The following is a 16,139-nucleotide window of genomic DNA, read 5'->3' on the forward strand; positions in this document are numbered from 1 at the left end:
AAAGGGCCTGGGGTGCCACACAAATTCTGATATAATGCGGTAAAGCAGCGGGGCTGAGGTGGCGCTTTAAAGGGCCCAGGGCTCCCCACTGCTTTACCGCATTGTTATATTGGGTTGCGTTCTATCGGGGTAGAGGTGTGTCAGCTATGCCATAGCAGTCGTGTTCTGTTAAAGCAGTACAATCATTTTACACAGCAAGGGAAACGTGGAAATTTGCACTGCAATATAAAAAGGTCCAGCCAGCCAGCTAAGGCAGGTTCTCTTACTAAAGGTGACCATCAACTAGAAGTCTTCCTAGTCTGTAACTGGGCTTTGCTGCCAGAGCATTAATGTATATGGTAACGAAATACAGAAAGGCAAGCACAGACAAGCAAAGAATGGGCTTTGGGAGAGGTGTGAAATGCAGATCCCTGATTTAACTTGGGGTCACTTCAGAGAAAGAAAATAATTCTTTAAGTCTAGGTGAGTCATATGACACCACATGCAGACAAAAACTCATCGCACCTCGAGTACCTGCACTGCTCCAGCTGCTTGGAGAACGCACAGCTGCAGTTAAGTCTGCACGAGAGGACTTAGCACAACTTTCCTAGTTGTATTGCTCTTGGGAGTCAAAAAGAGGAGGGTACGGCTGACTAACAGGGCTATATACCTAGCAAAGGCTGGCACAGGGTACAATGGGTATGAATTAAATTTCCTCCTAACTTCCTTCACACTCAGTATCATTGAATGGCAGTCCTCACTATTTGCTTCAGAATGTCTGAAGTTCCACAGCAAACCTCACTGGGTACATACAGTACATCCCAGCCAGGAGGAAAGGCATATTGCAGATTCTCTTTCTGAAGAGAAGGCCATTATCTTGCATATTAAATGTGCTCCAGTTTGATATATAAACAAGAAGCACCACTGTTTTAAAAAACAACCTCCCCCACCCCACCAGGAAAATAGATGTCACCTTAAGTGATACGCAATCTAATGCAATTTCACTGAATTATATCTTGGTACTCAGAAACCTTGCACTGCTTCATGCACAAAGATCTTTCATGTTGCATGACCTGGCACTAAGACAAATGCAGCTATAATATTTGCTGGCAAGCAGAAAAATAAAACAATACCAGACTGCATAAAGGAGATTTAGGCCTCCTGAAGACACAATGGTCTTGTCCTGGACTGCAGAAGGGCAACATGCCCATCATTCACACTGGCAGATTTTCACTCTGTTCCAGTATTTTTTTTTTTTTGCCAGAAAGGGATGCAATAGTCTTTGTGTGCACCTGAAGTATCTCCATTTTCCAGTGATTTTATGAGCGCGACACAGAATAACGCTGTTGTATTACCAACAACCAAGATCTGCCTATTCTAGGATTGCACTTTCTGAAGTGTAAAAGCCTTTTAAACAAAAAATAAAAGTAAGGTTATTCGTTAAAGCTGCCAGACTTTAAATTAAACTCACCAGCTATGTTTGTTTGGCATCTCAGAGGTCCATCAGTTCAGTCTACTGGATTGGAGAAAGTAAGTAACCTCTTCCTACTGGTAACTGTTCTTCCAGAGTTGAGTCTGGGCATTCACACTGACCAGATTCAGCATCTCTAGTGTTGAGCTGCAAAACTGTTCAGAAAAGCTGTGTCCACTGGGAGAGAGCGGTAGCACTCTTGTGCTAGGTATCACATCATACCAGGAGCATTTTGTTGGCTCTACGTACATAAGGATGTGCACCTCCACCCACTTCCTAGGTGCCCTTTTCTCCCTCTTCACTTATCTTGTCAATCTTATCCGCAAATAGGAACTCAACTACCATCTCTATGCTGATGGTTCTACCTCTCTACTCCAGATCTGTCTGCCCAAACAGAAATCTTAGCCTGTCTCTTTGACACCTCCTCATGGATGTCTGGCCATCAGCTCAAGCTCAATGTGGCTAAACCAGAGCTCTTTAATCTCTCCTCCCAAAGCTTGCCCCGCTATCTCATTTTTTGATCACAGTGGACACCAACACCAGCCTGCCTATTACTCAGGCCTGTAACTTGAGTGTATCTTTGACTCGGACTTCTCTCTAGGGTCTCACATCCAAGTTGCATCTAAGTCTTGCAGATTCCTTCTGCTAACATTTCTGAAACATGGCCTCCCCATGAATCCACACAGATAAAACTCATCATCTCAATTACTGCAATGTTCTTCCTTCTGGCCTTGAATCAATCTTGCCCCACTGACGTCCTTGCAGAACACTGCTGCAAAAATCATTTTCAAAGCCCATCACTTGTGCTATGTCACCCTCTCTTCACTGGCTCTACCTTCTATCATATCAAACTAATTATTTTCACTTTCAAGGCCCTTCATGACTTATCCCTACGAATTGTCTCGTCCACATAACGAAAGGTAGACTTGAGTTGGCCCAGGATGAAAGCATCTGTTGCCCACATGTTAAATTTTCCAACAAGTACCTGTGTGTTTTCTCTCATGCTGCCCCTTGTGCCTGGGACAAGCTCCTTGTAAACTTTTGCCAAGTTAATTCATTATGCTCCTCAAAACACTCCTTAAAACTCCCCTTTGCCGTGAGGCCTACAAAAGCATTGACAACAATTAGGCTTCTAGTGTGCTGAGACTACAGCCTACCATGCTGACCATACGTGTTTCCTTATACTCCCTCATGAGTCAGCATCCATCTGCTGTTACTTGTCATGCTTAGACTGTAAGCTCTTTGGGACAAGGACTCTTTCTTCTGTTTGTACAATGTCTGGCACAATGGGCTCCTGAGCTCTGAATGGAGCTCCAAGGTGCTGCGATAATACAAATAATAAACAGCAATTTCAGTTCCTTCTCCCATGTCTGCAGAGGGAATGGTGGGTGGCATAAATACAACAGTCACTAGTAACCATGGGTGGTGGGTATAATGGGCTGGGGAGGCCATAGCTGCCGAATCCCTGGTTGCAGGGTCTGGGGCGGGGAGAGAAGTTTTTGCTTTATTATGCTCCAGGCAGTTTCCAGGGCAGCTGAGGAGGTGGTATGTGCTATTCAGCTTCCTGGGTTCATCAGCAATCTCCCTGAACTCCAGAGAGATCACTGGGGAACTCAGGAAGCTGAGTAGCAAATATGCCTCCATAGCAGCCCCTGAACCTGCAAGGGGCATATCAAAAGCTTCTTCGCACCAGTGAGACACTTTCACCCTGGGCAGCTTGAAATCTGGGAAAGGGAGGCACAACTGGCCTGGGGCTCCTCCAGGTAGGAGGAGGGAGGGCAGCTTGTGGCTCCCGCCATGCAAGGAGCAGGGGCTCACATGGCTGCAGGGAGTTTGGGGCTGTGGCTGAGGGGGGTACTCAGGCCTCCAGACAGCCTGGGGCTCCTCCAGCCTAGGGTGGGTGCTTGGGTCTCTGGTTGCGGGGGGGATGATGGACAAAGGAGGAAGGGATGGGGCCAGGGGCTAGTCTCCCCAAAGAGGGGCTCCACCCGCTACCCATGTTAGTAACTAGCTGTCATAAACAGATAAGAGTTAACAGAACAAAAGTGCTTCATATGTCTTTTGCCTGGAAAGGGCTAACAAGATCAGTGAGCCTGGTTGTCACCTGACCAGAGGACCAATCAGGGGACAGGATACTTTCAAATCTTGAGAGGGAACTTTTGTGTGTGCTGTTAGTTTTGGTGGTTGTTCACTCTGGGGGCTCAGAGGGACCAGACATGCAACCAGGTTTCTCTCCAATCTCTCCGATACAGGGTCTTATAAGGTCAGAATAGTGAGAACTAGGTAGATAAAATGAGTTAGGCTTATGGTTGTTTTCTTTATTTGCAAATGTGTATTTGGCTGGAAGGAGTTCAAATTTGCATTTTTGCTGAAAAGATTTTAATTTGTACTTGTATACTTAGGCTGGGAGGGTATTCCCAGTGTCTATAGCTGAAAGACCCTGTAACATATTCCATCTTAAATTTACCAAGATAGAAAAACAGTAAAAAATATCTTTTATTAAAAGCTTTTTCTTGTTTAAGAACCTGATTGTTTTTTATTCTGGTGAGACCCCAGGGGACGGGGTCTGGATTCACCAGGGAATTGGTGGGGAGAAAGGAGGGAAGGGGGAGAGAGAGGTTAATTTTCTCTCTGTGTTAGGATTACTGTCTCTCTCAGGAAGAGTCTGGGAGGGGGAGAGAGAAGGAGGGGGGAAGGTGCATTTTCCTCTCTGTTTAAAGATTCAAGGAGTTTGAATCCCAGTGATCTTCCAGGGTAACCCAGGGAGGGGAAGCCTGGGAGAGGCAACGGTGGGGGAAAGAGTTTACTCTCCTTGTGTTAAGATCCAGAGGGTCTGGGTCTTGGGGGTCCCCTTAGAGGAATTCATGCTGGTACCCCATCTTTTAGATGCTAAGGTTCAGAGGGGGGATTATACCATGACACTAGCCTCTCTTCAAAGGCCTGTGTGAATACCCACTAATGGAAGATTAGCAAGCAGTATCTGCATCCGAGGACTGCAGGGGAAGAGTTCTAGGCATCGCTCTAACAAAAACAGAGTTGGAACAGGCAAGTCCAATGAGTGGTGCTTAATGAGAGCATGAACTGGACTCCACTTGCTGCTTTGTAAATCTTTACCAGGGGAATCTGTCTTAAACAGGCCAGAGAAGCTGCTGTGGCCTTAGCACAGGGGTAGGCAAACTTTTTGGCCCGAGGGCAACATCTGGGTATGGAAATGGTCTGGCAGGCCATGAATGCTCACAAAATTGGGGGTTGGGGTGCAGGGGAGCTCCAGCTGGGGCTGTTGGCTCTGGGATGGGGCTAGGGAGGAGGGGTTGGGGATGCAGGAGGGTGCTCCGGACTGGGACCGAGGGTATTGGAAGGCAGGAGGAGGATCAGGGTTGGGGCAAGGTTTGGGGGCACGGGAGGGAGTCAGAGTGGCAGGCTCCGAGTGGTACTCACCTCAAGCAGCTCCCAGAAACAGCGGCATGTCCCCCACTCCGGTTCATACGTGGAGGTGCAGCCAGGCAGCTCTGCAAGCTGCCCCCACCACAGGCGCTGCCCATGCAGCTCCCACTGGCTGCGGTTCCTGGCCAATGGGAGCTGTGGGGGGCAGCACTTGTGGTGGGGGCAGCATGTCGAGAACCCTGGCTGCCCCTATGCATAGGAGCTGGGGGGGAGGGGGATGTGCCACTGCTTCCGGGAGCTGTGTGGAGTGAAGACAGACCCTGACCCTGCTCCCCGGCTAGTGTGCTAGAGCAGAGCAAGCCCCAAACCCCACTTCCCAGCAGGAGCTCAAGGGGCTGATTAAAACATCTGGAGGGCCAGATGTGGCCCCCAGCCCATAGTTTGCCCCCCTCTGCCTTATCAGAATGTGCCTTAGCCCCTCCCCCGAGCACTGGCTTCCTGGATAAGAAGTAGCGTGTTCAACACATCTCTTGCTACAGTGGGAAAGAAAGTCTACTTTTCATTGATTCCCCCTACATCTCCCCCATACACTGCAAACAGTTTGATCTTCAAAAGGATTTCGTCTCTCCTAACACAAGGCTCTTTTAACCTCCAATGATTACAAATGCAACTCCCCCAGATGAGCTTGAGCTCTGGGGAAGAAAACAGGGAGGGAGATGCATCATGACAAGTGAAAAATCAGAGACAACCTCAGGCATAAAATTAGCATGAGGCCTTTTGACAATTTTATCTCCCTGCCACTGGGCAGCAAGCTCACACCCTCCTAGAAGAGCTAACAGTGCTAATTCGAAGATGCAAGACAGGGGCTTGGTGAAGACTAGATTCAAGTCCCAGGCAGGGGGAGCCTCTCTCACAGGGAATAGGCATTCAACATTCTCTTAAGGAAAATTGAAACTGAGGAGTGACAGAATACAGGTTTCTCTGACCACACTGTGATGAGGAGAGAACTGCTACATGTACCCTGAAGGAAGTCACTGCTAACTTTCTGATTTCTAGTACAGTAGATATTCTAAAACCCCAGGAATACTTGCCCATAACAGGGTTAACCCTTTAGTCCGCTTCTAACACAAACCATGTCCATTGCAATCTGGAGGGCAGAGTTTTCCTGGATTGTAACAGTACCAACTTGACCCTAACTCTAAGCAAAATCAGCATCCACGGTGATCAGCAGATTATTCTTCCTGCAGTCAGTTGATGTGTGTTTGTGTTGGGGTGAATACTTCCTTGTTGCTGCGAAAGGAAGCCCGGAAGGCGTGGAAGACAACCCGCAGCTCTCTGGACAGCTGGAAATCTGTGTACCAGAGATATTGGGGCCATACTTGCTCCACTTGGCTGAATTTCCTGATGACTCAGTGGATCGAGGGAAGGTGTAAAGGAGAGGACTGCTCCAGTCCTGCAGGAATGGGCCCAACAGTGATTTTCTGTCCCTGAGAGCTCTGATGAAGTACTGATGGCACTTGGCATCCTGTCTGGACTCAAACAGATCAGTCAGTGCTTGTCCTGACCTGAAGAAAATGAGGATTTCACAGACAAGCTTAGAGATTAAGGAAGAGGTGTTAATGGACCACTTTACCTTGAATGGTTTCTTAGAATGTGTTTACTTATGTTAAAGAATTTTTTCCACATTGCATTTAGCTGTGATACTGAGAACCTTCCCAAGAGCTGAAGAAGAGCTCCACATAGCTCAAAGCTTGCCTCTCTCAGCAGCAGGACCTGGTCCTAGAAAAGATACTACCTCATCCACCTTGTCTCCCCAGGACACCTTGAATGCAATACAGGACCAGGATCCACGGACACATCTTTTTATAGGAGCCATTTTAGAAAATGCTGGTATCGCATCAGAGGCTGGGTGCTCTGGTGGTGCTGAACTGTGGGGGGCTGTCTCTGAAATTGTAAAGATGTACGCAGACTCGGAGAGTCTGGAGACCAGGCTGTGACTCTTGATCCTGATTTCTTCTGGTGTGTTGCCTGTCTTAGCACTTACAGACATGGAGCCCAGGAGATCACTACCACACCCCCTAGTGGACATGGCTTTTCTCTACAGTCCCACAATTCAGCGCTAGAGGTGCTGAATCCCATTGGTGGGAATGCACACAGGCCCTTGACGAAGAAGTAAGTGGTTTGATTTTGACAAGTTGGAGGCAAAAATTCAGCTGCCCTGGCACCCTGAAAATAAAATACCACCAGAAGTGGGACATTTTGCTCTGAGCCATGAAAACTAAAAATACTCCAATTCCAAAACCACTTTGGCTAATAATCAGCTGGATGTTGACTATAGTATCGTTTGCATAAAGTAGTCCACTTGCTGAAGGAGAAAAGCTGAAGTTGCCTACTACGGATAACATCCTGACTCTCTCTGCCACAACCCATCCGAGGGCAAAGAGTCCTAAAATGCTGCCGATTCTTTACAAATCCCCGTTTGCTAGAACAAGAAACCAAACCCACAATCGCCATAAGCAGATAGTGTAACATTTTAATCCTCTTGACAGGAGACGTTACTGGCTTGGTAGATCAACATGCACTTTGAGCCAGATTCAATAAAAATTAAATCAGGCTTCAGACATTTTACTGACTGGAGCCCTTCAGTGTTAATAATTCAGTTGCAAAGGCAAGCACGGGGGAAGGAAGAGAATAGAGGGTTGATGAGGGGAGAAACTGCAGCTTTAGTAGGATTTATATGAATTTCCAAAATACTCTCCCCTCTTCCTTAACTGCAGGAAAGAAAGCACAGTGGGAGCAGCTAAGTATTTTTTCATCTATCTTAGAAGGAAGAAAAAACTATTAATATTCAAGTAAATCTGAAGGTCAGACAGTCATGAACTTGCAAAATGCTTCCCAGTTTTGTGTCAGAGTAACCCAAGTAAAAAGTAGTTAAAAACTAGAAATGCTTCTAATTTGACTCAGCTTTGAGAGTGAAGCAGAGCATGCACTGATTAAGGTTTACATTTATACTAGTAATCTGGAAGTAAACGCCAAACAAAAGCATAATGTTTTTTACTCCTAACTTTACACTGATATAGACTTCTCAGAGGAAGGCATTTGAGGCTTTGGCAGTTAAAAAGTTGGCCAGCAATAGGATGATTTTAAGATGGATAGATACATAAACTCTGAATCTTATCATTCAAGTGCATTAAACAATATACTTCATTTCAGGGTCACATCTGAAAGCCAAGATAGAATGGGCTTTACAACACAGCTTAATCAAAAGATAATACAAAGCAGATGATTCAGAATTTTCTCCTGCTACCTAATAGCAATTCCCCTGTAAGTCACTCCCAGCAATTCTGCACACCCAAGGAAGCGGATTCTCCATTTCACTTCCCTAAAGAAACTCACCGGAAAAAAAAAAACAAAAAAAACCACACAACAACAAAATCCTCAAATGGTGGCGAAGTCCCCTAAGGGAAAACAAAAGAGCTATAAAACATGTTTTGTTTCAGACTTGATAGAGACTGTAATTATCTCCAACTGTATCTCTGTAGGTGAGCAAGCTTTACTGACTGGATCACAAAAATGCTGGTGTCGGAGTTTAGAACCACCACTTAGGAGTTAACAGACCCCCAGGGAGAAGGAGTTCAGAAGAGCAGCAGAAAGGACACCCCTGTTACACCCCTATCCCATGCAGTCCTACAAGAGAAAGTCTAAAGACACAGTAAATATTTTGATATACAGGAGAAAACTTCCCTCATTGGTTGGAGCCTATTCCTCTCTCTTCTCAACTACCCATTTCCTTCTCTTCTACTGCTCCCTAGTCATCTTTCTTTGGGGGCAGGAGGGTGTTGAACCCCACTCGGAAGAGGCAAGGCAGCTTCTCAGCTTGACGGTGTGTGACCTGGGGCTGGGCATGCTGCCTCCACATCAGGTTTGTTTTCCTCCAAAGGCTAGAGTACAAACTTCCTTTTTGCTCAGATTCCTGTAAGGTGAAGCTGGGGACATGCAGAAAGACCCTCACGCACCCTTGTTCTCCACCTACGTCAGTAACTTCCTGACAAAGGAACAAATTCATAGACTCAACCAAGGTGCAGAGACCAGAGATTCCCACTGCCCCTAGCTACTGCAGCTCCCTTCTCCAATACAGCTTCATGCTCCAGGTCCCCAGAGCGCCTTATGTGCCAAACACTGCTGCTGCTAGGACCTTCACAGACTTATTCCAACCCCTCCCCAATCCCACACCCTTTACCCTCACCTAGAATCAGCCTGCTCACTAAGCCCCTCCCCAGCTTCTCAGCAATGAGTGCAAGAGCCTTCTCCTGTGCATCTCTTGACATCCTGAACCGTTTTGCAGCATCTCTGCCTTGTTGACTCCCCAGCGGCATCCATTCTCTCCCCCTTGACTGGGCCTCTTGGGATAAAAGCCCTGCAGCATGGCTGTGACTGGCCCAGGTCAGCTGACAGCCTCATGGGACTCGGGTTGAGGGGCTAAAAATTGCTGTGTAGACATTCGGACTCAGACTGGAGAACCATCTCTGGGACCCTCCTGCAATGGGGGAGGGTCTGAATATCTACACAGCAATTTTTCAGCTGTGAAGCCCAAACCCCATGAGCCTGAATCCATTGACCTGGGCCAGCCACAGGTTTATCCCTGTATAGACAGATCCTTCATGTCTCTCCCTGCCTCGGCTACTACTCATCTCTAAATCAGTTCACTCTAATTGCACTGGGTACAGTGTAGATAAGAAATGCTACACAAAGTGTTGCATTGTTCTGTATTTCAGTTCAAGAAAAACATGCAGCCACAGCCTTAAGATTTACAGATGAAGAAAGGGAAGGATGAGCTGTGCTGGATACAAAGCTTGGAGTAAAGTGAGTCTGTTGTAGCCTAGTGCAGAGACAGGCAGGGAGCAAACCCGTTACCAGGCTCACATCATTTAGCTGAAGTTCAGGGCAGTCACTGGCAAAGCAGAACTTTCGCTCTAACTTGCTCCTTCACAGGTCTCTTTAGCTTTGGGCTGTTTCACTTCTCTGGTACTAGAAATGCAGGTTTTCCATTCCCAGACACTGAAGGAACAGTATGACCCAACTTCTCATTTCCATGGCATCCTTGTGCTGCACAGATTAAGCAAAGAAACAAGATTATTGGAAAAGCTACATATGAGCGGTTAATTTAGACAATCAAGGGATGGATAGTGGACCAGAGCTGCTAATGCTGGACTGCTTCTATGAGACGTGTGCACACACACCACCCACTACACAGGCCCTAGTGGGAGTGGGACAAGTGCTGTTCCGAGGTTGAACTGATAAGCCTCAAACAGAGTCAGTAGATCAACAAAAACTCAATTACAACTGAAACTATTCAGTAAAGCTAAAACAGAGGGGCCAAGGTACACAGCTGTGTATTGAGACTGTTTTCCTCCAGTGGCTCCTTCGCTCCATGGCCCCCATCTTTAAGTGTCACAAAACATCTTTCTGTGCTGGAGCAGCTACAACTTCCATTACTCCAGGTTGATGCGTTACAGCTCTTGGACCGACACTCAGCAATGCCAAAGCAAGTTTAGCAACACTGTTGCCCCTTCGTCCTACATGCCATCCTACATGCCTAACGCCACAGAACCCACAAACACAAAGAGGAGTCCTATGAGAAAAAAAGCAAGGCCTTTGTTTAAACAGATTCTCCTAGTAAGGAGATGATAGAACTTGAATCATCTCTCAACAACAGGGAAGAATGCTCCAGGCTGGGGTATCCAGGGGCAGCAGCACAGTTCTAGCTACAGTAATTCTATGTTCAGTACCCTCAGAGCTGACCTAGATGGATGGAACGTGAGTAGCACTGTCTCCCTTGCAGAAATAATAGGGATGGTAGTTTGGAACCTGCTGCTAAGGCTACAACATCCAAGTGCCACAGAAGCAAAAACAGATGTTTCCAGACCTAAAACTTCACACGTTTCTGTTTCTACAAGGCCTCCAGTCTACACACAAGCAGCAGCTACAGTAGCAACGACAGCAAGCAGGCACCAGTAATGCTGGCTAACACATCCCCAAAGTTTAAGTCTTCCTTTTACCAGCCAGATCTCTGGCCTCAATTACACAGATGGATTATCGAGGACTAGACCAATTCTGTTGCCCCATCCCCTACCTGAAGCAGGGCAAAAGGAACAATTTTGCTGGTATCTTCCCATACTGACTATGCCACGGGGAAAGCGTCTAAAAATGATGCTTTTCTTAGTCTTCTGGACCTTTTTTTGAAAACATCTCCCTGGTGAAGAAGCAGAACCCCTGTCAGAGATACCTCAGCTGCATTATCCTTCAATACCTGATCTGGTGCCACTGCAAAAATACTGAATGCTTTCTTTGCAGTTTTGATCTAGCAATCTCAAAGCATTTTAGAGAGATAGGCAAGCCTGATTCCCCTTATAACAGATGGGTAAGCTGAGGCAAAGTGTGGTTAAGTGACTTAAACTTTGTCTAATCCTCGATAATCCATCTGTGTAATTGTGGCCAGAGATTTAAGCTTCCTGGGTCACAAATTAGTAACAGAAGAGAACCAAGAAGTCCCCACTGCCAGTCCCCTGCTATTAAGAACAAAGAAATTGCAGTGGAGATCAGATTTGAGACTCACCTAGTCCAGTATCCCATCTCCAACACTGGCTAGCACCAGAGGCTTCAGAAGCAGGCAGAAGAGCTCTGCAGCAGACAGATGTGGGACGATCTTTTACTTCCCTATTAGCTAGAAAAACCTCGGGATTTAAGCCCAAGAGTTAATTTCTCTCGCTTTTTTTTTTTTTTTAATGAATTCTTGGTATTCTTGATAGCCATATAAATGTCCAATTCCCTTTTGAGCCTGGTCAAGTTCTGGGCCTTAACGCCTTCCTGTGGCAATGAGTTCCATAGTCTAATTATGCGTTTTTAGTTCCTTTTATCCATTTTTAATTAGCCATCTTTTATAATCCATTGAATGTCCCCTTGTTCATGTGTTTTGATAATTTACGAGACAAGAAAAAAAGGTCTCATTACCTTCTGCCTACAATTTATCGTTTTAAATACTTATATCCCATCTTTGTCTTCTTTATATTACCATTAAAACTACACTCGTCATTAAACCCAGAAGAGTCTTTCCTCTCTGGTGCTTTGAACCCCACACTCCTCCACATAAAAGAAAGCAAGTCAGTTGACTTCAAGACTGTCCTTGAACCCCAACTGAGCCAGAAAGTCTGTCTGGTTCTTACATGTGGAAAACTATCACCTTCTGCAGGGTTTCATTCCACACGACGTCTTGGGAATCACCTTATGAAGGATGCTATCATTACCCCACATTCAACAAGAACCCTGGCTGTATATCAACCATGGATTAAACTAACAACCTGTGTCAGATAAATCAAAGGCTGTTCCTACCCTGCAGGACTTTCTTGATATGACAGATGAGGGTTATCACTGAGAACAGCAATGCCATACCGATACAAGTATATGTGGATGAGATCCCTTGATGCTGAATCAAATACTGGAAGGCCTAACAGTTTGGAAAGCTGAGGGACATGGGATGGCAAAGCAAGTTTGCTAACAAGAGCCTGCTATGTGTCTGTAGATACTGCAAATTATCTGGCATTCTAGTTAAAGCAAAGGACTGGGAACCTGGGCTCTAGTCACAGGTCTGCCAGCAACACAGTGTGCGCCTTGGGGAAGTCACCAGTCCTGTGACAATTGCCAAATGTAAAAGGGTAAGATATGTATTAGTAAGTCATTCTTTAACATACGTATATGATTCTTCCTGCAAACATCTCAAAGCTCCAGCCTTTCCTCTCCATCCCGCGAGAGCTCTCATCCCAGATCTCAGTCATGTCTTGACTCCTGCAGCACCTCTTCTCTGCCTTGACAAATCCATTCTTGCCCCCATTCAAAATATTGCTACAAATATTTTCTTCTCTCCTCACTTTGGCCACTGTCATCCAATTCTGTGTCACTCCACTGGCTTCTCCCTACTCCAATGAACCAAACAACTTCTTAACTTTCAAGGTCCTTCACAGCCAATCGCCATAGGACCTATCATCTTATATGCTACTGAGATTCTGACTCCTGCCTCCGCTCTGTCAACAATGCCAGACCTTACTGTCCAGTTGTTCAACTTTAAACAAGCACCTTTGTGCTTTCGCTCATGCTGCCCCTCATTCAACCCGTCACAACATTACCTCACTGCCCTCCTTAAACTCTCCTTTGCCAGAATGCCTACAACAGAATTGGTAATGGTTAGTCAGCTAGTGCGCCATGGCCACTGCCCATCCTGCTGACCAGTCCTGTCTCATTGTTACCTTCATCTCCCACCACACTAAGACTGTAAGCTCCCAGGGCAGGAACCACCTTTGTGTTCCATGTTTGTATACCACCACCTAGCACAATGAGGCTCACGTCCATGACTTGCAATAATGCCCAGACAAATAACTTGGAACTGCTCTACTAAACTGATGAATGGGGGCATAGCTTTCTTGGGCCCTTCCTCCACATGCATAGAGCCTCTCACACGCGCCTCCCAGTCTAAAGCAGCGAGAATTACATTTCTAACTAAACAGATGCCTCTATCTTCTTTGGCTCAAAGATTCCACATCTCTATCGCAGTGAGAACGATTAGAAGCATGAAAAAAAACTCCGCCGGAGACTGCAGAGGCGGGATGTTTGTTTTACTGAGGAGATGTGGTCAGGGCAAAAAAATGGTCTAAAGATAAATCAGGACCTCCTATTCACCCTGAGATGAGATGGAAGAACAAGTGGACATTCAATTAAACTGAAAGGTGGTAAATTCAAAGCTGTTAAGAGGGAATATTTTCCTCAGACACTGGAACTCCTTGCCCCAAGAAATCACTGGCAGGATTAAAACAGGATAGGGCATTTGTACTATAGTAAGTATTATAGTATACTGTGGCAGTGCTGCCTGTGGGAGCCAACTGAGGTCACTCAATCAGGGTGAACTGCAAACAAAACAGGGCAGACAAACCCCAAACGCTGGTGGTTATTCCAATACTTAGATTTACCAACCAGCACAAAACAGCTTCTGTAGTGCCTCACTGGTCACTTAGAAGTCCAAACAACGCAGTTCCCTTAAAGTGCCCAGCCTCAGGCCTCCGTCCAGATACACCTGTCAGATATGATGATGATTCCTGAAATCTTATATCATAAAAGAAAAGGTTCTTCCAATCCCAAAGGATCAGCCACATACCCAGGTTCAATTATAACTTAGCTCTTACCCACAATACACGCTACAGCCAATTCTTATTAACTAAGCTAAAATGTATTAGAAAAGAAAAGAAAAGAGTTGGTTAAAAGATCAATACACATACAGACTTGAATTCAATTCTTGAGGTTCAGATACATAGTAGAGGTGAGCTTGTAGTAGCCAAAAGTCCTTTTAGAAATAGTCCAGAGGTTATAATCCAACATCCATATTCAGGGTGACTCCAAGGATCTCAATCCTTGTGGCTTAAGGTTTCCCCCTCTTGAAACCCAAAGCAGATCTGAGATGAAGGATCGTGTCCCAGGCTTCTTATACATTTCCAGCAGCCTTTCGGCCTGAGAAAACAATAGGCTTAACTTCTTCTCCCAAACATCCTGGCAATTAGCACAGAGTAATTTATCCATTAAACAGTTCAGATACAGGTTACCACAACCTTCAAAGGGACACATAGACAATAATACTATCTCATTCAAGTATCATCTTAAAGGCTAATATTCTTTTTTGATCTTTGAATTAAAACTATAGCAATAGACAAGACCTGTTTGCTCAGGTCTTGGGATGTCAGCAAACATCTACCCTTCTACTTCCAACAATGCAGACTTGCATTTCAAAGCTCTATTTATTTACATATCTTGCTAACCAGTTCTTGAGGTTCACCCATGGGTCAGGTCAGTCGGTGATGTGAGTTAATTAACTCTTTCTGGCCCTGTCACCTTTCAGTGAGATATTATATTATACTCATAACATCACATATACATATTAGGCTAGGCAGACTGTTCAGCTGATCCAGTCTGGAATTTCTTAAAGGAAAATTTCCCTGATCAAGTTAGTCTTCAGCAACACAAGGCCTCTCGCTACCACCTCCTCTCTCACCTGAGAACAAGCACTGTCCACTTTCCTTTGTCATCTTTGCTTCAGCTGCACCAGAAGCTATTATGAACGGAGCTGCCACGGAGGCACAGCTGACAGCATCTGAATAGCAGGTGCACTCCCTAGGCTCTTGCCCCCGAAAAGAAAGCATGACAATACAAGTGAAGAAGAAAGGAACACACATCAAAACTGGCCCCAGCTCCTGTTGCTAATGGAGCTGCTCATCTTTCATAAAATCAAAAAGGTACAACTCATCCAGCATGCCTGCCCCTCTGCCACAGCCTCAGTAGTTGGTCCACAGTGTCTGTGCACTGCTACACACTCGTGCTGTTATTGAGCACGGGACGGGGGGAAGGCAGCAGCAGGGGGAGAGAGGGGAGAGTTTCATATGCAAAGCTTCCTTTTCTTTTGCTTTTTTCCTTCCCCATCCTTCCATTTAAAAATCTCAGTTCCTCAAGCAGCAGACACAATGTGGGCCATCCAGGTCCTCAGAGCAACACATGGGACTTGGTTTAACAGCTTTCAATTTGCCACCTTTCAGTTTAATGTTCACTTGTTTAACCACTCACACAACAAGAACTACAGTCTATCAGTCTGGATTCAAAAGGATGTTAAAAGCCAGTGTATTTATGGGTCACCCTAGATTGCAAGCTCACATACAAATACTATCACACTGAAGTAGCTTGAATAGTCAGGAGCAGAAACTGTCTCCTGAACGAGCCGGTAGAGTCCACCTGGGGAGCCAATGCACAAACACTATGTAGTTTGGGGCTCATTCTCTGCTACTCATTTGGAGAATTGTGCCCTAAGTTGGATTAAACTCTGCTCACGTTACACTAGTAGATACTAAGCTTGATCATACCATGAGAATTATCACAGGCACACTGAAATCAACAAAACTTGTATGGTTACCAGTCCTAGCCAATACTCCTCCACTTATCGTCTAGCGCAGGGGTTGGCAACCTTTCAGAAGTGATGTGCCGAGTCTTCATTTATTCACTCTCATTTAAGGTTCCGTGTGCCAGTAATACATTTTAATGTTTTTAGAAGGTCTCTTTCTATAAGTGTATAATATACAACTAAACTATTGTTTAAAAGCCTTATTTACTTTACATACAAATGTTTAAGAAGCTTCATTTAAAATTAAATTAAAATCCAGAGCCCCCCGGACCGGTGGCCAGGACCCGGGCAGTGTGAGTGTCACTGAAAATCAGCTCG

The 16,139-nt window shown here is 45.5% G+C and overlaps 1 protein-coding gene across 3 annotated transcripts in view; it reads right to left on the minus strand.

Moving 5' to 3' along the window:
* Positions 1 to 16,139, minus strand: part of GATAD2B (GATA zinc finger domain containing 2B) — a 79,857-nt gene that overhangs the window by 32,988 nt on the left and 30,730 nt on the right. The window contains exon 1 of one of the 3 annotated variants that reach the window (XM_050930868.1): positions 9,758 to 9,905. The exons of the other annotated variants lie outside the window; for them this stretch is intronic. Within the exon in view, the coding sequence (XP_050786825.1) occupies positions 9,758 to 9,762 (5 nt within the window). The 5' untranslated portion in view covers positions 9,763 to 9,905. Of the gene's footprint in view, positions 1 to 9,757; positions 9,906 to 16,139 lie in introns of those variants that run through there. 3 annotated transcript variants of the gene reach the window in all.

The sequence above is a fragment of the Gopherus flavomarginatus genome, chromosome 20 (assembly GCF_025201925.1).
Source record: "Gopherus flavomarginatus isolate rGopFla2 chromosome 20, rGopFla2.mat.asm, whole genome shotgun sequence".
NCBI lineage: Eukaryota > Metazoa > Chordata > Testudines > Testudinidae > Gopherus > Gopherus flavomarginatus.